At 38.0% G+C, this 23,670-nt stretch overlaps 3 protein-coding genes across 7 annotated transcripts; all 3 read right to left on the bottom strand.

Moving 5' to 3' along the window:
- Window positions 1–336: 336 nt before the first annotated feature.
- Window positions 337–15,714, bottom strand: gls2b (glutaminase 2b (liver, mitochondrial)). Of its 4 annotated transcripts, none has more exons than XM_079593333.1 (18): window positions 15,374–15,714; window positions 15,135–15,237; window positions 14,464–14,585; window positions 14,217–14,346; window positions 14,061–14,140; window positions 13,823–13,986; window positions 8,991–9,049; window positions 8,559–8,591; window positions 7,193–7,251; window positions 7,042–7,108; window positions 6,899–6,949; window positions 6,626–6,802; window positions 1,994–2,125; window positions 1,803–1,895; window positions 1,608–1,669; window positions 1,430–1,506; window positions 1,268–1,331; window positions 337–1,188 (listed from the first exon to the last, which is right to left on the bottom strand). In XM_079593333.1, exons 1-18 carry the CDS (start codon window positions 15,565–15,567, stop codon window positions 1,092–1,094), a joined length of 1,764 nt encoding a protein of 587 aa, XP_079449459.1. In that variant the 5' UTR covers window positions 15,568–15,714; the 3' UTR covers window positions 337–1,091. The 4 variants fall into 4 exon arrangements, with proteins under 4 accessions (XP_079449459.1, XP_079449460.1, XP_079449461.1 ...); XM_079593334.1 differs by having other exon boundaries at window positions 15,135–15,234; XM_079593335.1 differs by lacking the exons at window positions 14,061–14,140; window positions 14,217–14,346; window positions 14,464–14,585; window positions 15,135–15,237; window positions 15,374–15,714 and having other exon boundaries at window positions 13,819–13,965.
- Window positions 15,715–16,377: 663 nt separating this feature from the next.
- rdh5 (retinol dehydrogenase 5 (11-cis/9-cis)) lies at window positions 16,378–20,284 on the bottom strand. The gene is made up of 6 exons (XM_079593407.1): window positions 20,194–20,284; window positions 18,683–18,747; window positions 18,244–18,569; window positions 17,913–18,171; window positions 17,187–17,350; window positions 16,378–17,107 (listed from the first exon to the last, which is right to left on the bottom strand). Exons 2-6 carry the CDS (start codon window positions 18,697–18,699, stop codon window positions 16,887–16,889), a joined length of 987 nt encoding a protein of 328 aa, XP_079449533.1. The 5' UTR covers window positions 18,700–18,747; window positions 20,194–20,284; the 3' UTR covers window positions 16,378–16,886.
- Window positions 20,285–21,209: 925 nt separating this feature from the next.
- Window positions 21,210–23,484, bottom strand: bloc1s1 (biogenesis of lysosomal organelles complex-1, subunit 1). Of its 2 annotated transcripts, XM_079593445.1 has the most exons (5): window positions 23,433–23,484; window positions 23,282–23,357; window positions 22,724–22,796; window positions 21,663–21,795; window positions 21,254–21,561 (listed from the first exon to the last, which is right to left on the bottom strand). In XM_079593445.1, the coding sequence occupies exons 2-5, from the start codon at window positions 23,340–23,342 to the stop codon at window positions 21,451–21,453; spliced, it is 378 nt and encodes a 125-aa protein (XP_079449571.1). In that variant the 5' UTR covers window positions 23,343–23,357; window positions 23,433–23,484; the 3' UTR covers window positions 21,254–21,450. The 2 variants fall into 2 exon arrangements, with proteins under 2 accessions (XP_079449570.1, XP_079449571.1); XM_079593444.1 differs by having other exon boundaries at window positions 21,210–21,561; window positions 23,282–23,469.
- Window positions 23,485–23,670: the final 186 nt, after the last annotated feature.

Here is a 23,670-nt window from a genome sequence, read left to right as displayed (position 1 = left end):
AACTTCCGTCTAATCTCTGAGGAAGAAGCACGTGATTGTGAATGCTGTAGTGCAAGTTTCAGGCAAACCTAATAGTGTCTAGTTTGGTGCACTAAATGAGGCAGATTAACTATATGTGGTGTTGTCGCCCTAATGCCAGGGCGTTGCTATGCAATTGCTAAGGTGTTCGATTGGTTTTGACATGTTTTTCGGTTGCTATAGGATGTTCTGGATAATTGCTGGGTTATGGAGTTGTAACTTGTATTTTACACAATTTGCAAGTTGTCACGTTGCAAGTTTTATAGCGAGTGGATTAATTTCTTCTGAAATGTATACATTAACATTTCAGGGAAAATATACTTGTTGGTTAATTTATTTGAAATAATTAGCAAAAACCATGACACGTTAAAAAAAATTAAAGAAAGAAAGACGCTACAAAATTAGAGGAAAATGATTCTAAGATAATGTAAAGATGTGTAAATATAATAAGCTGTATGGTTGGGTTTGTTTATTCACAAACACTGTACATTGTGCATTAATAAATTACCAAATTAAACATACATTTAACATGTATACAACACAAATTATGTACAAAAAAAACATATTTACAAATATAAAAACAGAGTGAGTTTTTTTTTTTTTATCTCTGTAAATAGACAATTTCGATAATGTGCCCTTATTTTGTTCTATTTCTGATGACATGATCTATATAGTCCCTAAAGGGTTAGTTCATCCAAAAATTAAAATGATCCCAGAATTGACTCACTCTCAAGCCATCCGTGTCTATGACTTTCTTCTTTCAGCCAAACACAATCGGAGTTATATTAAAAAAATATCCTGTCTCTTCTGAGCTTTATAATAGGAGTGAGTGGTACCTTGGATTTTGAAGCCCAAAAAAGCACATCCATCCAATATAAAAGGGGGGGGGGGGTTAATAAAATACTTCTTAAGTAGCTTATTATATATTATTCTATAGCTCATATTCACCTAGGATGGCTTGAGGGTAAGTAAATATGGGATAATTTTCATTTTTGGGTGAACTACCCTTAAACTTTGTAACATTCACACCCTCCAATGTTGAAAATTTGGATTGATGACTTCGGTCTTCTGCGTCAGCCTGGACTGCAGCTCTGCTCATATTCCTGCAGGATCTTCACCACATCATTGTGGCCGAACTGCATGGCGTCATCCCGAGGAATATTTCCCCACCTGAATTAGAGATACGGGGTTAATTATGACCAGATGGAAGAAGATGAAGGTAAACGTATAAAGAAACGGGGATCTGTACCGGTCTTTCACAAAAGGGTTGACTTTGCAGGCCTGCGTCAGAAATATCACAACCTCCACGTGACCTAAAACAGAACAGACACAAGCCAAATTGATTTTTATAATGAAATAAACTGTATTTGGCACTAAAAGATGCTTTAATGTTTACAGAAAATGATTCTACCTTCTGCAGCAGCGACATGGAGAGGTGTGCGAGAGTCATAGTCCTTTAACTCCATATTCATGGATGAAAGGGAAAACCTGATGGAGGAAAAGAGAGACTAGTACTGTAAGTAATCTACATATCAGTAGCACTCAAATTTTGAGGCAAAGCGAAGACATTGTGAACTGTATAAAATGACCTTCTCAGAGCCGAGACATCTCCACTGTGGGCTGCAAACATCAGATTCACCACCGACTTGTTCTACAACACAGATTTGATGCGTTCGTTACTGGAACTAATAAGCCGACTAAAAACAATTTCCACAATGTTTTGGTGTTTAATGTTATAGTTCATGTGGTTGGTTTGAAAGCTGTTTTTCAAGTGTAAGGTTTACCAAGTCGTCACCAGACTGTCTGCGAGGGTCTTGCTTCTTCACAAAGTGCCTCAGATTGTCGTAGTTGTGGAAGTTGAACAAAGACACCAGTTCCTAAATACAGAAGGGTTACAAAATGAGTTATTTATACTAAATGTATGGTCTAGAATTAAAAAGAGGGTGATAAACCAACAGGACGATGACAGAAACACCTGACAGAAGTGGATTCCACGGACGCTGTTTCCGATTTTGTCCACTGGGGGCGACCAGCACATGATGCCCATCACGTTCGGCACCACCAGAAGAACTGAACCCGACACACCGGACTTCGCAGGTAATCCAACCTGACACGTATCAAAAACTTTAGATATACAAAGATGGTACGCTGCAACTGGCAATATAAGCAACTGGGTGCCGCCTTTTTTGAGATTTCAGGATTTTCCCCATTCAAATAATAATAATAATAATACATTTTATTTAAAAAGGCGCCTTTCTGACACTCAAGGTCACCGTACAGGCATACATAAAAGTTACAATAAACAAATAATAAAGTTATACCAAAAATAGATTAAAATCAATTTCAAATCAAGTATAATTACAGATGAGTGGGTGCTACAACGAATAGGCTTGTTTAAACAGAAATGTTTTGAGTCCAGTTTTGAAATGAGGGAAAGAATCCATGTTTTTGAGATGAAGTGGAAGGGAATTCCAAAGGCGGGGAGCAGAGCGGCTGAATGCTCTGCTCCCCATTGTGGCGAGACGGGCAGGTGGGACAGACAGGTGTAATGTGGATGAAGATCTGAGAAAACGAGATGGAGTGGAAACATGTAGGAGATCTGATAAATACGGGGGAGAGAGGTTGTGGATGGCTTTGAATGTCAGTAAGAGGACCTTGAACTGGATACGGAACTGAATAGGGAGCCAGTGAAGCTGCTGGAGGACTGGAGTGATGTGATGGATGAAGGGGGTTCGGGTAATGATTCGGGCAGCTGAATTTTGGACTAGTTGAAGTTTACGGAGGGATTTGTGAGGGAGGCCCAAAAGAAGTGTATTGCAGTAGTCTAGGCGGGAGGTGACAAGGCTATGGACCAGGATGGCAGTAGTGTGGGGGGTGAGGGAAGGGCGAAGACGATTAATGTTGCGTAAGTGGAAGTAGGCTGACCGAGTGATGTTATTGATATGTGGTTGAAATGATAGTGTGCTGTCAAGGATGACACCCAGACTCTTAACCTGAGGGGAAGGTGTGACGGAGGAATTATCAATTTTGATGGAGAAACTGTTAGTTTTGGCTAATGTGGATTTGGTACCAATGAGGAGAACCTCGGTTTTATCACTATTAAGTTTAAGGAAGTTGAGGGTAAGCCAGGATTTTATTTCTGCAATGCAATCAGTGAGGGTAGTGAGTGGAAGAGTGGACGTGGGCTTTGTGGTGAGGTAGAGCTGGATGTCATCCGCGTAGCAGTGAAAATTAACATTGAATTTACGGAGAATATTTCCAAGGGGAAGAAGGTAGATAATAAAAAGAAGGGGCCCCAGGACAGAGCCCTGGGGCACACCTTTAGTGACGGGAGAGGAAGTGGATTTGAATGACTTAAGCTGAATGAACTGAGTGCGGCCAGAGAGGTAGGATGTGAGCCAGTTTAGTGAAGTGTGGGTAATACCAATGGATGACAATCTTTTGAGGAGGGTGGTATGACAAATGGTGTCAAAGGCCGCACTCAGGTCAAGGAGGATGAGGATCGTGAGTAGTCCAGAGTCAGCTGCCATGAGAAGGTCATTGGTGATTTTTATTAGTGCTGTTTCTGTGCTGTGGAGTGGGCGGAAACCAGACTGGAACTGTTCATAGAGATTGTTGTGAGAAAGGTGAGAATGTATTTGAGTTGCAACTACTTTTTCAAGAATTTTGGAAATGTAGGGTAAGTTGGATATAGGACGGAAGTTGTTGAATATGGAAGGGTCAGCACCAGGCTTTTTCAGGATAGGTGTAATGACAGCAGTTTTTAAGGATGTGGGGACAGTTCCAGTGGTAAGAGATGAGTGAATGATGGCAGAGATGATAGGGAGCAGAGAAGGGAGGCAGGATTTGACAAGATGTGTAGGTAGAGGGTCTAGTTGACATGTGGACGATTTGGATTTCTGGATGAGTTCGGTGAGTTCTGAGAGAGAGGGCAGGTGAAAAGAAGAGAGTGTGTGTATGGGTGGATGGGGGTCAGAAAAGCTGTGTAGATGGTGTGTAGTGTAGTCAAGGTGTTGGTGAATATTGTAAATTTTAGCATTAAAGAATGACATGATGGAATTACAGAAGTATGTTGTGTACAAATGGGGAGGCAAAGAATCCTGTGGTTGGGTGTTTTTGTTTAAAATATTGAAAAGTGACTTTGAGTTTCCATGATTAGCAGTAATTAAACTGGAATAGTACTGAGTTTTAGTGGTGGCTATGGAATCCTTATACTGCAAAATGTGGTTATTGTATAGTTCTTTATGTATGGTGAGACCAGATTTCCTATACAGTCTTTCCAGTTGTCGTACTTCTGCTTTCATAAGGCGAAGATCAGCGGTGAACCAGGGGGCGGAAACAGTGAATGAAACAGGACGAGTTTTCAACGGAGCGAGGGAATTGAGAATGTTTAAAAGTCCAGTATTGTAATGAGAAACAAAATCATCAGGGGTGAAGAGATTGTGGATGTTTGGGATTGGAGACGAGTCAATAGTTGTAGTTAGAGTAGCTGGGTTAATGTTTTTTATATTGCGAAAAGTGATATGACGTGATGTCTTGGTGGTTGAGAGGGTAAGTTCAGCTGTAAATGTGATGAGAAAATGATCCGTTATGGGAAGATCATCAACTGTAATGTTGATGGGAGTGACTCCAGAGCAACAGATCAGGTCTAAAGTGTGGCCTTTGGAGTGTGTAGGACAAGTTATATGCTGAAGGAAACCAAAACTGTCCAGGCAGGAGGTGAAGTCTTTGGTGAGAGGCAAATTGGGTTTGTCCATATGGATATTGAAATCGCCCATCAGTATTATATTTGATGATAAAGTGGATAAATAAGTAAGAAAAACAGCAAAGTCATCTACAAAGTTACAGTTAGGTTTAGGTGGGCGGTAAACAGTGGCGATAATGGTTGGAATTTGACCAGAAAGTTCACAGACCATATGCTCAAACGAGCTAGAGACAGGTGTGGATACTGGTGAGACTTTCCACTTCTCGCGGTAAAACATCGCGAGACCACCTCCCCGACCGGTACCACGGGGTTGCGATTTGTAAACAAATCCGGATGGTGCAGTTTCATTGAGTAGTGAAAAGTCATTAGGTTGTTGCCAGGTCTCAGTTAAACAAATAAAATCTAACTCACGGTCAGTGATAAGGTCCCGGATGATATGTCCCTTATTTGACAGAGAGCGAACATTAAGAAGAGCGCACTTGTGTGGAGTTTTGTCAGAGCTGAAAATGTTAGCCGACCGGCTTAGGCGGGCTAACACGTTGTGGTTGACAGCGCGGCTGACATAGCGCGGCTGACAGCGCGGTGGACGTCGAGAGCTGGACCAGATGGTCTTTATGGCTGTAGAGCTGTTAGAGTTAAGATTCCGACGGGAACCTCTGTGGTTGTATCTCCGCCGAGGATGGTAGATGATATCCGGGTGGAATCGGAGTACAGCTGGCGGGGTGCCAAGCGAGTGACGTCGGAGCTGGATCAGGTCAGTAACAGTGTACTGGTATAAACCCATCACTGGCAGGTGAACGGATAACAAGAGGAGCCAGACACAAACGAACCATAAAAACAGTTGTAGCAGCATCTTAGGTTCAAAATCCGTACAAAATTGGATAATAGTTCAAAGTTTTCCGAAACGAGCAGCGGCAGTAGGGAGTCTTGCCAGCGTTCGCTCGAGCGGAAGGAGAACACTGATTCCTGGAGTATACATAGGACTTGGTCTTGGACGCCCGTAATACCTGCCCGGAGGCATTGCAAAAATGGCTGCAGAGTGAGCAGACTTTTCTTGAAAAGGACTTTGCATGTATTGAGATGTAAAGAGAAACAACAATTGTTACCCCACAAAATGTTTTTTTTTTTTCAAATTTTCTACTAGAACCTAGTAAAAATCTTTAATGTCAGATTGTTTAGATGTTCTTTGAAGCCCTCTTGCATATAACATGTACACACACACACACACACACACACACACACACACACACAGACACATAGGTCTATATATATTGTCAGTAACAAGGTAATCATAGCAACAGTAGGCAGTTTGAGCACTTGGGTCATAATCGGACAGGATATTTTCAAAACATAAATACTGTAATACTGTAATTATCGCTTAATTTTACTTAATTTGTGTCTTACATACCAAATATATCATAAATCATTTATTTTAAAAAATCTCTAAAATAGTTAACGCTAGGCTTATATAGCTATAAACTGAAACCATAAAATTTCTATTAAAATTTTGTAAAATTAAATAAAATAAACTATTAAACTTATTACGTTTCTAATTGTCAAAAGCAACATTTCTCATTTTCATTTAACTTGATTTAGTAAAATAACTAAAACTGAAATTAAAAAAATGCATAGACATATTAAAAAAATAACTACTAATAAAAATGGCAAAAATAAACTCAAATATTAAAATTGTATGAATTTTAAATATTAATAAAAACTATAATAGTATCTAAATGACACTAAAACAACACTGGTTGACACTTACTAACTGAACCTCAAAAGATTGTGCACTTAAATTTACTTCTAAATAAGCAACTCTTTAATTTAAAAAAATATATATTTTCTGATGAATAGATTGAAAGTCATATTATTTGCACTCTGACTAGTTCTGAATGTACTCACGTGGAAGGCGAACTGTCCCGAGTAGTCGTACATCCCGCAGGAGTGCATGAGGCTGAGTGTGTTTCGTACGGCTTCTGTGCTCAAAACTCTCTCTCCTGTGATTGGACAGATGCCGCCGTTAGCCAGTGTGGCGGCCATCACACTGCCGGACTCGCACGTGACCTCTATTGAGCACAACTGTGAGGGACAGAGAGGAAATTCAGTCGGCACCGTCAGTGATTAACATTTGAATAATTTAACGGATTAAAACAGGTGAAGAATCACCTGACCAACCTGGAAATAAAAGTCCAGTGCGTCAATCATATCCGCCCCATCCGGAAAACACTGTACAGAAGGACATCACAGTTGTATTTGCGAACAATCAACAACATCCTGCTAGTTTGCTCATATAAAACTATGTTCGCTGAAGTACAAACCTTTTTTTCTTTAAGGTAGTATCCTATTGCGTAGTTTCTGTCTCCTGTCTCCTTCTCTGACTGGAATCTGTCCAAGCGAAAATCAAACGTAAGTCAATAGGAATTAAATTGCGTGTAAAACGAGTGTAAAACGCCAAAGCGAAAGACATACGTTGCGTTGCTGAAGCCCACATACTCCCTGCCTGTCATTTTCTTCACAAACTCCATCACCTGGTGAGGAAATGCAACAAAAAATTATTTTCTTTATAGAGACACTATTAGCAAACAGCCAAATAAAGAGTCTGGAATCACATCTGCTCCGTTTTTGGGATAAAGGCATCATCTATATCCAAAAAGCAATATTTTCGAGGAATAACGACTTTGATAAATACCGTAACTAATTTCATGCTTTTCATTAAAAAAACCTACTGTATGACTTTATAATATAGCTGAAAAGTTGTATGCACTACTTTTGGTGCTTTGGAGATTAATAGCCAAATAAACATTGTTCCATTTAAAGGAACACTCCACTTTTTTTGGAAATAGGCTCATTTTCCAACTCCCTTTAGCATAGCTTAGCATAGATCATTGAATCTGATTAGACCGTTAGCATCTCGCTCAAAAAAATGACCAAAGAGTTTCAAAAATTTTTTTCATATTTAAAACTTGACTCTTCTGTAGTTACATCGTGTACTAAGACCGACGGAAAATTAAAAGTTGCAATTTTCTAGGCCAATATGACTAGGAACTATAGTCAAGTCAGGTCAAGTCAAGAATATTTGTATAGCGCTTTTCACAATACAGATTGTATCAAAGCAGCTTCACATTATTAAATTAAAATAATAATAAAACGTCCATGTTTGGTAATGCTAATCAATAGTATTATTTATTGATTAATTAAATTGAATATCCCCAACTGAGCAAGCCAAAGGCAACAGTGGCAAGGAAACGAAAAACTCCATCAGGTGACCTAATGGAAAAAAAAAAAAAAAAATACTCTCATTCCTGTGTAATAACTCTCATTACTGTGTAATAGCCCAACTTTTCATTTTCTGTCTGTCTTCATACACGCTGTAACTACAGAAGAGTCAAGTTTTAAATAGGAAAAATATCGAAACTCTTTGGTCATTTTTTTGAGCGAGATGCTAACGGTCTAATCAGATTCAATGATCTATGCTAATATGCTAAAAGTGCTACCGCCAGACCTGGAGATCGGCTGAATGGATTCGAAAACGGTAAAACTCAACCGTTTAATTCTAGGGAAGTTGGAAAATGAGCCTATTTCCAAAAAAAGTGGAGTGTTCCTTTAAGGCAATTTTTTCTATAAAACACATTTTGTTATACAGCTTAAAATGCTCTTCACATCTTCAATTAAATAATAGAAGTGTCTAAAAAATAAAACATGTACACCTCTTCTGTGAAAGTTTGAGGACAAAAAAAAAAATTTGTCCAATCATAGGATCTCCTACCTGCTAGTCAGCGTATGTATTTACATATTTTTTAAATGAAATTTGAAATGCCAGCATCCAACAACTTACATAGTCAAACTTCTCCGCTTTGTTGACACCTGGCTGGAGAGAAGGAGAAGAGGAACAGTAAATTTCACCGACGTGAGGCTTTTGCCTATTCTAGCTTGTAATGGAGAACCTAGGAAGCACAGATCACATACATTTGGTCTAAAGGGCACTTTTAATAGCCTGGATTCAGTCCAGACCAGTAATAGTCCTGCTCATAGCTTCACCACAAAACAACACATGTAGCAGATGCACCGCCGCGTCTGTCCACACAGATCTGGAATTCTGGGTCAGAGGTCTGTTAGCTCAAATGAATTATGGCCTGGCAAGCATGTCAGTGTATATCAGTGTTTGTTTTGGAGTTGCAAGCAGAGTTGATTATCGGACAAGTAAATAGTGCAAACACAAACCTACTTGACACTAAACTCCACAGTGAAAGTGCAGGTTTATGTTTACCTTGATAAGTGAACTGATGACAATCGCTCCAGCGTTGACCATGGGATTGTGAGGTTTATCTAAGAACAGAAAACCAGCATCAGCTCACAGATTATTTCATTTAATATGGATTCATATGAATAAGTTACACTTCATTTTAAGGTGTCCATGTTAAAGTGTACAAAGTAATATCAATTAAGTAAATGTACTTACTATAGGGTTAGGGTTATGATTAGGGTGTGTTTTAGATTAGTTGCATATAATTAAGCACAATGTATAGTAATTACTATAGTAACTACATGTAATGTGTGCAACAAAGACACTGTAAAATAAAGTGTCACCAAATGTATTATATGAATATTATATATAGAGTAATATTAAAGGGGTGGTTGAGTATGATTTCACTTTGCTAACTTTAGTTAGTGTGCAATGTTGCTGTTTGAGCATAAACAACATCTGCAAAGTTACAACGCTCAAAGTTCAAAGCAAAGGGAGATATTTGCTTTTAAAGAAATCGTTTTTTAAGGACTACAACAAACGGCTGGTAGGGACTACACGACATTCCTCACGGGTTAGTGACATCACCAACCCTAAAATTTACATAAGCCCCGCCCCCGGTAAGATGCAGTCCATGTTGAGAAGAGGAAAAGTTGTTGTAGTCGAGCACATTTGTGAGTCAGCTCAAACTTTAGCATCCATCTTTTCACATGCAACAGAAAGTCACTCTGTGTGCATCTCACAACAGTTCCTATACGAGCGATTTATAGATTACCGTGACAGAATATCCTAATTGAAGATAGTTAACTCGACATCATCAACATAAATTCATCAACTAACCATTCAGAGACGTCCTGTTGCATTCTACATGTTGTCACTTCTTCTTGAGTCTCTCCATCTTTGTCTGACTCCGTTTAAACATAAAAGGCAGAACAGTTTCTGTCATTTTAGTGTGTCTGCATGAGGTAATCGGAGCTGCTAACACACACAAGCTCTTGAAGCTCCGCCCTCTGTGTCAGGAACAGCAGCTCATTTGCATTTAAAGTGCTAGACACAAAACGGTGCGTTTTTGCTAACCCTCAAAAAGTGACAACTTTAACATGCTATATAAAATATCTGTGAAGTATTTTGAGCTAAAACTTTACACACACACACCGGGGACATCGGAGATTTATTTTACATCTTGTGAAAAGGGCATTTTACCACCCCTTTAAGCAACTACATGTACTTACTATAGGGTTAGGGTAGGATTAGGGTTTGGTTGAGGTTTAGTTGCAGGTAATTATTTTTATTCTTACTACAGTGAGTACATGTAAGAACACTGTAAAATAAATTGTTACCAAAAAAATTAATAACTTAAGACATTTTTAGGAACAAATCTATTGTGAATATGTCCATTGTGTATATGTATTTGTGTGTGGTGTGTCCATTATGTTGACAGCCGATTTAAAACCTTGTGAATAAATGAACACTGTAAAATAAACTGTTACTGGAATTTGTAAGTTTTTTGTTATGGGCAGTGTTGGGTAAGTTACTCTAAAAAGGTAATGATGATACTTTACTATAAGGTTTCATTTGTTAACATTAGTATTATTAACCAACATGTACAAACAATGAGCAATACATTTGTTACAGTATTTATGAATCCTTGTTAATGTTAATTAATAAAAAATAGTCGTTCATTGTTTGTACATGTTAGTTCACAGTGCATTAACTAATGTTAACAAATACAACTTTGGGGTTTAGTAATGTATTAGTAAACATTGAAATGAACATTAACTAAGATTAATAAATGTTGTAGAAGTATTCTTCATTCATGTCAACTAATGAAACCTTATTGAAAAGTGTTACAAAATAATTAATTACAAGCTACTAATTACATCTTTGAAAGTGTAATTAGATTACTTTGCTACTTGTGTCAGGGTTCCGCCCTGGCAGCCATGTCTGTTTTGTCTTTGTTTCAAGTTTCTATGTTTGTCTTGTGTTTGAGCACATGGCTCTGTCTTTGTTTGTGTTTGCCATGTGCTCCTCTTCTCCCACCTCCTTGTTTCCAGTTACCACGCCCCCTTGTTTAGTCCGTCTTGTCCTTGTTTCACTAATTGTGCTCACCTGATCCTCATGTGCTCTGCTCCTTTTATATTGTGCCCCTTTCCCTCATGTCTTTGCTGGTTCGTTTTGTGCGTGGTCTGAGTTCATTGTGTGCATACGGTTGTCACAGAATCTGTCAGTCAGTGCTAGATTTAGTTTTCCTTGTTTGATTGTTTCTGCTTTGTTAAATTCTAGTTTCTTTGTTCCTGTGTTTTTAGTCTAGTTCTAATCCTTACTTGCTTCTAGTTCCCTCAAGCCTTGTTTTTGACTTATCTTTAAGTGATCTTTATTTCTTTTTCTCTAGTTCTCTGGAAGGTTACAGTATTGTTTGCAGTATAGTAAGTACCAGTTACTTATTTTGAGAATTTTTTTATTTTATTTACTTTATTTTCCCTTTTTGCTACCTCCAGTTATTATTTAGTCTGTTTTGTTTTTCTAGTCAGTTGTCAGTTTTGTCCTTCCCTGGTCAACGAGACCCCTATCCTGGCGAGCCACTCTAGTGCGGTTTCATTTCACCTATGCCAAGCCTCTGGTTCCTTGAGCTGCTGTCAAGTTTCCACTGTTGCCGAAGAGCCTGGAGTTGTCTCATCCGTAACCTGCCTGTTCTCCAGCTGTGCCCTCGACCTACCTGTTCTCCAGCTGTGCCCTGCCTTATTGTTTGGACTGTTCCTGCCTGTGTCTTGTCTGTCAATAAATATCACTCCCTGTTCATTCTGTGCCTGGGTCCTCCCTTCTCTGAATCCTGACAACTTTCTCTTTAAAAATGATTGATTAATTACTTTCTAAGTCCCATATCAACCTCAACCAGTTGAACAACACAAGTACATGAAACTGCTCTTAATTCTTTCAAATAAATAATATAAAATTGCATAAATTATTCTTGAACTGACCAAAACATTTAAAGGGAGATCACATTAAAATCTTAAATTTTTATGTTAAATCCACTGTTATTTTATTTAGAATTTTTTGTATTTAATGCAATTACATCAGAAGTAACTGTGATCAAATTCCAAAACAAATTAAGGGTGTATTCACACCAGGAAAGTCCGATAGTTCACTTGCTTTGGTCCGGACCAAATAATTTTTTTTGTTTTTTTGTTTGGTACGGTTCGCTTTCACACTGCTCTTTTTGCAAGTGAACCAAAATGTGTAAACAAAACCACACGTGTGCTAAGGTCGTCCATTCATTGGACAAGGATTCTCAAGTAGGGAAATCAGGAAGTGCAACAAAAAAAGGCTCGGAGATATAAAAAATATAAAAATTAATTAAAAATAAATTTGGAGATATTTCGTAGGCTACTGCAATATTTGTTATTTTACTGTCTCGTTATTTCGAAATAATATGTGTGCGTGCATCTGTAAATCCGGTGACGCGTGTATTGATTTTTATTAATAAACAAGTGTTTTCTCTAAAAGTGTCGACTCGGCTGCAAAGATGAAGTTGACGATCGCCATCTCCGTGAGAACGCGCTTATAGAGAGAAATGCACATAAATAGGCTAAGCCTAATAATGGATTACATAATCAGAGAGTAGCCTTTTTCTTTTTTCGTTTTGAATTATTTCGTTTAAAGACATTTCAAGCTTTGTGTATTTGATGTATTTGTCATGTCTGTGTGAGGCATACACTGAGATTCGTTAAGTTAGGATGTGCTCAGTTCACGTGCAATGCAAGTGAGCGCGCGGGCGCCTCCGTTATATTTGTTTCGTTGGCCTATTCATTAAATACAGGCAATTGGTTGATGAAAAATGTATTAAAATTAAGATACAATTTATACAAAACGAAATTCACTTTAAAGAAAGGCTTTCTATAACAACTTCAACTTCAACGGTCAAAATCATGTCTGACCCGCTCCATGTCTCATATTGCGCATCCTATCTCGGTCGTGCTGTTCACTTTTCATTAATCAACATAAATTAACAAATATGAAACGCGCTTTTTTAAATGGCTACAACAGTATATTAGGCCTACATATCCTACTCTCTATTTGTACAAATTTCTGCACATTAATTTAATTCTGAATTTTGCACACACAAGTTGAAAGGCATTTGTTCAAATCAAGTTCACGGATAATTGTGCGTGCATTTATTAGCCTAATCATTATGATACTAAAATCCTAACAAATAGGCAAATATGTACAAAAAAATCAGATGAGTTCTCTCGAAAAATCTCTCGTTCACGTTTATTGTATTAAAAGTGATTCGTTCAGCGTTCGGCGAAAATATGAACGCGTTCAGTGAACGCGTTCATGCACAACACTGCCAATGATGCACACACGACGCGCAGAATGACGCGCAACAGTATTGTGTGGCCAGACAGCGCGCCGGAATGGAATTCTCTTTCGCACTTGAATGAACAATATTGGGTCGATATTGATATTGGGCCGATATTGGGTCGGTTCATGTTCACATCGTAAACGAACCGTACCAGAGTTCGTTTGGAACCGTACCGAGACCACCTCTTCAGCTGGGTCTCGGTTCGATTGTTTGGTCCGCACCAGAGTTCGATTGCTGTATTCACACCTGCCCAAAAGGTCCGCACCAAGGGGGGAAACGAACTAGAGTTCGATTCAATCGAACCAAACAAGGCAGGTGTGAATACACCCTAAGAATAATCCCTTATTTTACAGTAAATTACAGTAATTGTAATGCATTACACCCAACGCTCCTCTATTTTCGGTAGCCTATGTGTGTATATCTATTGCATTTTGCTCGACATCAAGAACATCTGTAGGTTGTTTATGATAATCTATGACATTTCCTCACCCACCGTCTTCATCCAGAGAGAGTTTGTTGAATTTGAATCCGCTGGGCTCCTTCCCCACGTAGTGGTGCACTCTCTCCGTGCCGTGCTCGTGTACAGCGATGGCGTATTCCAGCGGCTTCACGCACGACTGCAAGCAGAACGGCACCTTTGTGTCTCCCACTGAGTGCCTGATATTCAAAGAGTTGATTTGAAAATCATCACTTCATATTATAGAACAGTTGAGGGAGCTTTTTCTATTTACCTTTGACCATCCACTGTGCAGAGAGAGACGCCCCAAAGATCAGGACTAAACTTGGTGAGATGGGGAATGTATTTTGTTACCTAAAAAAGATTCTAAGTGAGTCCCAACTATACAAATAAATGAGGAAAAATTATAAAACAAAAATACAGTTCTTACATATCCATCATGTTGCAGTTTTGATGTGTGGTAAATATGATTGATGATGCCAACAAATGCCTCAAATTCAGGAATGATAAATTTCCGTCTGAAAGCGAGACTCAGCAGAACGATGTTTCCACCCGCACACCTGACACAATGTTGGAGATGTTAGAAACTAGAACTTCATCCGGATAAATATTCCTCTTTATGCAGGAAATTCGCAGATATTTTTTGTCTAACTATGCCGGAAAGAAAATGTACTCACTTTCGGAACAGCTCACGGTCCATCATGACTTCACCGGCGGATTCCCGGATAGCTTCGCGAATCTTTTCCATGCAGTCGCGCAATCTAGGGTCAGAGGTCAGAAGGCCGGTGCTTTTCACTGCCTGTTAGATGGGAAAAATATGGTTCTATCCTTGAATTTGTAGTGCAAACTTTAATTAAACAGTAATGTTTAGAAAGATTACTCTAATTATACAATAATCAAACAAATCAAACATGTTTCAACTTTAAAAAGAAGTATGTTTTTGTGCTTGATTTAAAACATTAAGTTTAATTAACTTTAGTTTAGTTCGATATTTAAGACATATCTATAACAAAGTTCATCAAATGTCATTTAAACTAGGTACTGGGGTGTATACTGACCTTCTGTATAAATTATTACACAACCCATGACACCAGTACCACACTAGATAATAGTGTGTGAGTTTTACCTCAGCCCTCCCATGACCGAATCAGATTTCAGAGGGAAAATGTAAAGGGTGTTGGTGGTAACTGAGCTCATAACATACAACTGAGTCAATGTGTGGGGCAACTCCCAGCTGTTGCCCATATACAGTGATGTTCAGTTTGCAGACTTTAACAACTGCTAGTGCAAAAAAAAGTCTTGTAAATAATATTTATTGTATAGTGTGTATATAAATTAAAGAACTTACAGCAATGAAATTAGATACAGGAACTTTCTCTGCTCCCTCAGTTATAGTATAGAAAAGCAAGTCCTCCAGTCCAGAGAATATGCTTTTATTGGTCATATTTCTGCTTTAATGAAAAAAGATTAGGCCTCCACACACACTAACACCAAACAATTGTAGCCTACTTTTTCTATTTTTTTAAATCAAACATTTTTACAGCTATACATTTTTTTTTTATATATGATATTATTATTATGACTCACGTTTTCGATTTTGGTTTATCCACTGATACAGGAGCAGTAAATTCGCGGGCTGCGTGAAAAGTTAAATTGAACGATCTCCTCGCCACATTCTGACACGCTGAGCTGCTTTTTGACACTTCCTTCGCCAGTAAGCCAATAACTCCAACGTTAGGCAGTCTTAGGGTCCTGAAAGAAATCATTTTCCTGTATCGCATAAGAAATAAATTACAATTTGAAGCGTAAATATGGGTATTTAGACTAGTCCAGGTCGCAAATAACGGTCACTCTGGAGATCCCCCTCTCTCGCGTGCGGCTGGTTTGTTTTTGAGTCGCGTCAACAGGTGCGCGTGGAATCCGGTGAGCGCCAGAAGCACTTTATCAACACTGACGTTTCATAAAAGTTCACCGTCACAGATAACTTTCACTTTTAAATCATCGAGGGGCGAAGTGATCGCATGTCATGATACTGAGACAGCACTTTTTGAGATGTTTATAAGCGTAAATTAATGTATTCTACAACAGTCGTTGCAAACGATATACTGAGGTAAAAAAAGAAGCTCCGTAACTCGTCTTCTGACAACTGTTACCCTAGTAGAAAATATAACAATACATTAAATAATATAAATGTATAAGATTTGAAGTAGCCTAAATGTAGCATACAATTTAAAAAAATTAAAAAAAATTACAATAGCATTGTAGAAGAACGATGACGTGAGCAAATTCAAACGATAGGCTAGCCTACTACTAATGTTCTCGCGCTCGACGTTTGATCATTTTAGCCAGATTCGCTTCAGGGATAACAGTTTAATGATTTATTCGTCATGGGACTGTTTAATGAATAATAAATGTTCATGGCTCGTAAGAAATATTTGTTGATCAATTAAATGGTCCACTCACCTGACAGTATATCATTTGACCAACTGAACAAAAACATCTAGCCTATTTTAACTAACCGCCAAACCATGCTGATTTAAGCTGTCCTTTCTGGGAAGAAAGTGGTTCACAGATGACAATACACAGAAAATATTCTTATAAGATTTATTAAATTATATTTATACAGTTATGTTACCTATTCCATTAAAATATCCATAATTTGGCAAGTCAAGCAAACCAGTAGGCCTATGACAGTTTCATACAAATATATAATGCCAAAAGTCAGTCAGTGGCTCTCTATCAACACATCTACAGTAGGCTATATGACCAACAGGCACAAATTTGTGATGCATATTCAAGGCAAGTTCGGGCAAATGTAACTTATTTGGTAAGAACATGCCAATGAGAAATATTATAAATGGCTTGATGTGGAAAGACCACAGGTCAAAGGTTTGGAAAAATTCATATTTATTACAGGGAATTAAATATATATATATATATATTCCAAACTTTTGACCGGCAGTGTATATACTTTGTATAATTGTTTATAAATATACAAAATTAGACCCCAAAATAGAGTGTCTTCCAGTGTATCAGAAGGGAACCAAAGGTAAGAGTTAAAAGTATCCAGCCTAAAATTACCTTTAACCACACTCTAAATCTAGGCACTTTTTGCTGGCTTTGGCATCACCAGCTTAAGCGCAATATCTACAAAGCAAGCAGGCATATAAGACAAGGGGATCCACAGGAGCTTGGCATCCCAGCCGGCACTGTAGCGTGTTCTTGGGTGGGCGGCCAGCAGGGCGTGTTCCATGCAGTTGGTTACTTTACTGAGGTCAGAGTCGCATATGGTGTTCATGATCAGCCTCTGGATATTGATGTCTGGAGAGACAAAGAGCATCTAAATGGACTATGTTTGAAGAAATGGAGAAAATGGTAATCGTTCGCATAAATAACCTACATTTATCCAAGTATTTGTCTCCGTAACTCTCTTTCACTTCAGGGGTCAGTTGATCCCAGAGGCGGTGAAGTTCCCTCTCGATGGGCTCCAAGCTGGTCACCTGCGTCTTGAAGAAACCAGGTTCGATGATGCACACGTTGACCCCAAAATTCTGGATGTCCCTTCTGAAATGACATGAAAAAAGTTTCCTGAAGGTAGTGGTGATGTCAAAGGTCGAAACAGACACATAAAACTATTTGTTTTTATCTCAGACCTTTCATTGGCTATCGTTCTATCCAAAGGTGCAATTTCAGCTTATGCGCAAAAATGGAATATCGCATAAAACATTTGTGAATAAAGTACCATTTCATGTGTTCAAGAGAACAAAATCGTCACTTCCTGGGAAATTGGCGCAAAATATCTTTAATGAAAAACGCATTGTACCCGACCATTTTGATGACAGACTTTGGCTCAGGCATTTCAGAATGACCAAACCAAAATTTGAGATGCTTTGCGATGAAATTGGTCCGATGTCATATTATTTTTTGTTCTAGATTGAAGGATTTATTCAGCAAATATGTTTCCATCGTAGTTTATGTGCATGTCTTCTTATCAGATAAAAAAATGTCCCACCTTAATTGAGTTTAGAATGCGCATCTTGGCTTTTCCATCTAGACTTTTTTTATGTGATATTCCAAAATTTGCATACAAATAGGTAGATGAAACATAGCTTTTGAAGTGTGATACCTTAGACAGTCAGAGAAGCTCTCCACCGCGAACTTCGAGATGCAATATCCGCCGCCATTAGCTGCCACTCTACCCAACACTGACGCCACGTTCACCACTCTTCCACGGGCCTTTTTCACAAGAGGGAAGAAGTTCATGGTCACCTCGATCACGCCAAACATGTTGACTTTGAGCGTGCCTTCAAAGTCTTCGATTTTCATCCACTCAGATGGTCCCATTGGAAGAGCACGTCCGGCGTTGTTCACCAAACCCCAAAGTCCTGGAAAGTTAAGAACAAAGATGTCAAACTTGTTTCTAAAACCTTTATTTCATAGTCTCACCTGAAACACACCTTTATCTCCAACTTCGCTTTTGGTCCATTCCACAGCCTTCTGAATGCTGGCCGTGCTGGTCACGTCCAAGATGCAGGTCTTCAGGAAAGGTCCCGTCGCCCTCTTCAGATCATCCGCGCCCTTTTCCGTGAGACACCCGGCTAGGACGCGGAAACCACGTTTGTCCAGGCGTTTACACAGTAGGTGTCCGAATCCAGAGTCACAACCGGTCACAAAGACGTGCTTCTCTGAGACCTTGGAAATCTCAAGGTTGTCCCGGTAGAACCACACCAGAACCCACAGCACCACAAACGCACTCAAGCCGCACGTCCATGAACAATCGTTACTGCGAGCACACAAGTATAAACAAAATGCATCAAAAATTTCATCATATTCTTTATAGTTCTGTTGGTTTATTTGCTTGTGTTTTGATACTAGTGTAATCAGACACGTACTTACCTCAAGAACTCAAACATCGCTTTTGCCTCCTGAGTGATTCTGTGAAGATGTTTTGTAAACAATTGCTTTTTGGGAGAATGCCAGTGACGTAAAAGACAAAAAACACAACATTGCAGGTGTAATTAGTGCAGGAAGCGTCAGGGTGCAATTCCTTTAATCACCACAAGTGCCACTATAATCAAACAAAGAACATGCAGTTCAAAATGCTATTGTAAACTTAACATATGGGAACTTCTCAAATACTCTACGTTTCTAAAATGTTCTGAATATTTTATTAGTATCAAATATGGCTTATTTGTTTGTACAAATCCTCATCACATCCCCATCCTCTTCTTCAACTTCAGTTGATTTGGTTGCTTGTATAAAGCGTAAAATCAACGCATGTAAATCTGGTAAAACGTTTCCACAAATCAGTTTGAGCTGATTAACTATACTTAAAAAAACTGCATTCTTTTAATTCATCCCACAACAGCTCATAAATAGCAAGACTTGTATGCTAAAATGACGTAACATGGTTTTTGGAGGCTTATTGAACGTTATTGACTCGTGACTCAACACGTTTTTCAGAGCACATGAGAAATCTTGAGCTAAGGCTCTTATGAAACAAAGGGAGACTTTGGAATCGGCGTAGAGGTTTAGAGAACGCTGAGATCGATTGTGTATGAAAAAAAAAAAGGAAAATCCAGCAACACAGAAGCACTTTAAGCTTCTCACAATGCAAAACCTATTAGCTTCAAGGACTAATTAGCAAAGAGAAAGGTTGAGGATTCATCGGTGTGCTATGACACAACCGAGAGGACAAAACCAACCAAAGAAAAGACTTAAGCTTCTATACACATTATGCTTTGAGAAATGTATGCCAATTAATTATCAAACAAACAGGGCTTTTATCAAAGGCTCAGTTAATGGCAATTATAAATGTGCCTTCTGGTATTTAATGCACACAATATTTTACAATATGATATATTCCTCAGATGATAATGACATTGCTAAAAAAAAACTTAATTATTAACTAAAACTTCTAAACCAGTAATATCATAGCCAAAAATAAAGTGAAGTCCCATATAGAAATGACTGTTTTTACATAAATTACATAATTTACTCCAATTAGCCTGATTAATAATTCAAAATGAATTGTTCTTTAGTGAAAATGTTTAGTCTGTAATTTTAAGAGAATATTAAGCCAATTATTTAGCTTTTTCTCTAAACTAATATTTAATTCACACTGTAAAACATTTTTATTTATCACAACTTAAATTCAACATTAGAATAAGAAATTATGTGTTGTTTCAACTTAATAAAGTATGTGTTTGTGCTTGACTTAAAATATTATGTTTGGTTAACTTTAGTTTAGTTAGATATGCAAGTTATCTAAAATTTTAAGCTGTTAACTAATTGCAGTAAAAAAAAATATAGTGGCTAATTCACATATTATTGTTAAAAAAACATAAATTGAAGAAACAAATAAGTAACTCTGCTATCAGTTATAAGTAATCAATTATCAGACTTACCTTTTCCCTTCTTGGCTCTGGAGCTGCAGGTCCCGAACGCGTTTGGTGAGTGACCTGAAGTGGGTCTGCGCCTGAGATTTATCCCTAAAGCTGATCCTCTAAGACAGGGCCACAATTTCTAATCTCCAATCTCAGTGTATTGCTGTTTGGCCATTTTTGTGTGCTTGTGTAAATGTGATCCCTAAATAGTTGTTCTGGGAGGAACTTTTAAGGAGAATCATGCCAATTCAAATTATATTTAGGTTGATCGAATTAGTTTTTGGGTGGTTGACAGGGAATTTCAAGCATTGACAGGAGCGTCCAATGATGTGACATTTTTGTCTGCAACAGATTTTAACTATTTCTATTTTTGGTCATACTATTAGAGATTATGTTTTTATGACCTTTTATCAGTTAAAGGGATAGTACACACAAAAATTAAAACTGTCATCAAACCTGTACGAGTTTCTTTCTTCTGTTGAACACAAAGGAAGATATTTTGAAGAATGTTAGTAACCAAACCGTTGCTGGTCCCCATTGACTTCCATATTATGGGAGATTTTTTTTTTAAACTTTATATGCCTATAAATCACTGTAAAAGTTGAATTGAAGCCTCAACACAATCAGAAACTCAAGATGAAATCATATCATAAGGAGTCCCATGGGGCAAATATGTGAAATCTGGCATGTTGTGGACTTAAAACAGCAACACTTTGTTTTACATTTTACTTTTTCTCCTTACATAAATAAAGTTAATCCTATGAGGCTGAGATACCTTATTGTAGAAATGTGGATTATGTAAAATCACACTGCATGCCCCGCTTAAAATGGGTTAATAAAAACGAGCAAACCGTGAAATCCCACAAAAACGTATAAAATCTATTTTAGCTCCCTGTTACGTCCATAAAAGAACAGGGCAAGTGTGTAATCCTGGTACTTTACGTTCCTTACTGAGGCAGAATGGAAAACACTTGCCAAAAATTTGGAGTGAAAAACAGGGAAGCGAATCTGAACAGGTGAACCCCAGAACTTGCGGATAAAATGTGACCTTAAATGCAATAACATGCTCCACGCAACAGTTATAGAACAACAGGTATTTGTTTTTATTACGCAAGCATATTGATATTACATAAAACGAAAATAAAAAATGAACCAAATTCTAAATAAACAGCTATTCCAGCAGTTCTTTACTAGAATAAATTAGTCACGAATGTCTCAAACAGAGTCCAAGTTTCTCCAACAGTTGGAGGAAAAGCCTTTGAGTTTCAGTCCATCCGCTCACGAGGACGCGGGCTGAACCGGGCCTTTATGCACGTACTCTAGAGCTGTCGCGATCGTCCGCATGTCCATCTCGATACTTCTCGCCCAGTTCTCCACGTCTCCGATCTCCTGTAAAAGAAGAATCGGTCATGAAACCTGCAAATTTCACTTCTGAGAAACTGACTAAATTGTGAAAAGCATGAATCGCTATATAAAAAAAGCCTGTTTACTTTTAAGGCCTGGTTGAAGTTCTCCACCATGCTGATCCACTGGGCCGTCTGCTTGGAGAACTGACTGGCCTGAACCTGCAGCGTCTTCACCTCATGGTCCAGCTTGCGCTGATTGACGTAGGCCTGCGCCACCCTGAGCAGAGATTCTTAGATATTACAATTTATTACATTTATTGTTGTTTGGAGAAAATCTGCAGGCGAAATCCAGTCACTTCAAAAGGAATGTGCGCGATCGGAAGTTTCAACAGAAATCGGCGCGCTGACCAACAAAAAGCTGATTGGTTTGAAAGTCACTTCTGTGTGAGCCGTGCTTCATACATCTCTACGCTTGTTACATGAAATTTATAAATGTGAAAGATTTATTTTGGTGCATTCACTCTATGTCGTAATTATGACTTGTAAAAAATTGTTTAGTCATTGTAGAACTCGTAATTGCAACTGAGGTCTGACATGTACCACCTGAACGCTGCAGATTAATTGATAATGTTGCCATAAAAATGCATAATTATGAGTCTGATGATGTGAACCATAGATAAATATACATAGGAAATACATAGGTCACTTTTCCGCTGGAACTATACTCGTGTACGGCCGTTACCGGGAAGCAAGTGATTATACTTCATAAAGTTATAAATATTTTTATTTTTATTACAAAAACGCATCGCTTCGCTTCAGAAGGCCTTTATTAACCCTCCAGAGCCGAATGGATTATTTTGGGTGAACTATCCCTTTAAGAGAATTTACCAACATCTTGCTCTGACGAAAGTGACGTGAACGCATCTGACGTCGTTAACATTAGTTCCCACCTCGTAACTTCCCCACTAACGTTACATGAACGCACCAAAAATACACATTTTCATTCCAGCTCCGTAAAGTCGGCTGTTGCGAGAACAATACTTTGTTGCATCCAACCGTGCGTTTTTAAGCTGCTTTTGCAGTTTCGTCATAACATCAGCACAAAGACTTGGATTATTATGACCGCAGTGATCACATGAACTGACCGTAATAATCATGTGCATTAAATAACACCTTTACAAACATATAAAATGTATCGGACTCACCCCACATTTAGATGATCCACCAGGGCTTCTGTTAAACATGTTGCAGCTGTTATGGCCTCTCGTCTTCGTCTCTCTGTACAGTATACAAGTGTTTTATCACTTGACCAAGTACTGCATGACACACTTAACGTATAGGTTTTTTTCCTTTTTTTAAACAAAGTGATAGCTTTTTTTATTTTAGCAAAGTTTTATTATGTATTTCTTTATTTTACAACACTTGTTTCTGTAACAATTTAGCAGCTATATATTGTTGTGTACTTATTTCTATATTGTTTAGACGTATTTTAATGCAATTTAAAGCAACTAAAAGTGTTTAAATCTATAAAATTAAACTTGCATTTTTAGATTATAGCCTACTCCATCCATGATATACCGGTAGTATAAATAAGGTTTAAAATAAAAGCAAATTTCAGCGACTAGATGAATTCAGGATAGAATTTGCGGATCAAGTGAACAATACCAATTAACGCCATATTTTCTTAAATACATTACAATAAAACAGACAAGTATACATTTGAGTTATAGCCTACCAAAGGGCCTGTAAACTGAAGCACATACCTTGCAACTCTTTCCTTTCGTTTTGTTTCGTTTGGTGTTCTTTTAATATGCGGGAAAGCATTTTGGCTATTTAATGTAATAGAAAATGATAAATGTTGATTGAATAAAGTCAATATTCTCTCAATGTTTTGGCAATCATTGGACTCACATGACAAGCAGGTCCGAGTGAAAACATACGGAAAGCGCGGAGGGACATAAAAATACATGCGAGTATTTTAAAACGACATTTCAAAATAAAAGTTTCTTTACACTATTTTTTTTTATTTATTTTTTTATCACAGAGACCCAACAGCTCACCGACTCGCGTTGACTGTTATATGAGTGATAAAAACGTATATGATTTTATTTATGTATTTAATTCATGAAATGTGTACATCATTCATTTTGTT

The sequence above is a fragment of the Phoxinus phoxinus genome (genome assembly GCF_949152265.1).
Source record: "Phoxinus phoxinus genome assembly, chromosome: 20".
In the NCBI taxonomy this organism is placed as follows: domain Eukaryota; kingdom Metazoa; phylum Chordata; class Actinopteri; order Cypriniformes; family Leuciscidae; genus Phoxinus; species Phoxinus phoxinus.
The sequence above is the reverse complement of the archived record's forward strand: the minus strand, read 5'-3'. Positions and strand labels throughout refer to the sequence as shown.

Excerpts from the sequence above, each read along its gene's own strand:
- bloc1s1 (XM_079593445.1), bottom strand. The coding sequence starts at position 23,342 with ATGCTTTCCCGCATATTAAAAGAACACCAAACGAAACAAAACGAAAGG. Across the intron at positions 22,797-23,281 it reads CGAAAGGAAAGAGTTGCAAG|AGAGACGAAGACGAGAGGCC; the intron begins GTATGTGCTTCA and ends TATACTGTACAG. Across the intron at positions 21,562-21,662 it reads ACTTCAACCAGGCCTTAAAA|GAGATCGGAGACGTGGAGAA; the intron begins GTAAACAGGCTT and ends CTTCTTTTACAG.
- gls2b (XM_079593333.1), bottom strand. The coding sequence starts at position 15,567 with ATGCGATACAGGAAAATGATTTCTTTCAGGACCCTAAGACTGCCTAAC. Across the intron at positions 9,050-13,822 it reads ACTCTCTCTGGATGAAGACG|ATAAACCTCACAATCCCATG; the intron begins GTGGGTGAGGAA and ends TTCTGTTCTTAG. Across the intron at positions 1,332-1,429 it reads CCATGTCGCTGCTGCAGAAG|GTCACGTGGAGGTTGTGATA; the intron begins GTAGAATCATTT and ends GTTCTGTTTTAG.
- rdh5 (XM_079593407.1), bottom strand. Across the intron at positions 18,172-18,243 it reads AAGCGAAGTTGGAGATAAAG|GACTTTGGGGTTTGGTGAAC; the intron begins GTGTGTTTCAGG and ends TTAACTTTCCAG. Across the intron at positions 17,108-17,186 it reads AGACAAATACTTGGATAAAT|ACATCAATATCCAGAGGCTG; the intron begins GTAGGTTATTTA and ends TTGTCTCTCCAG.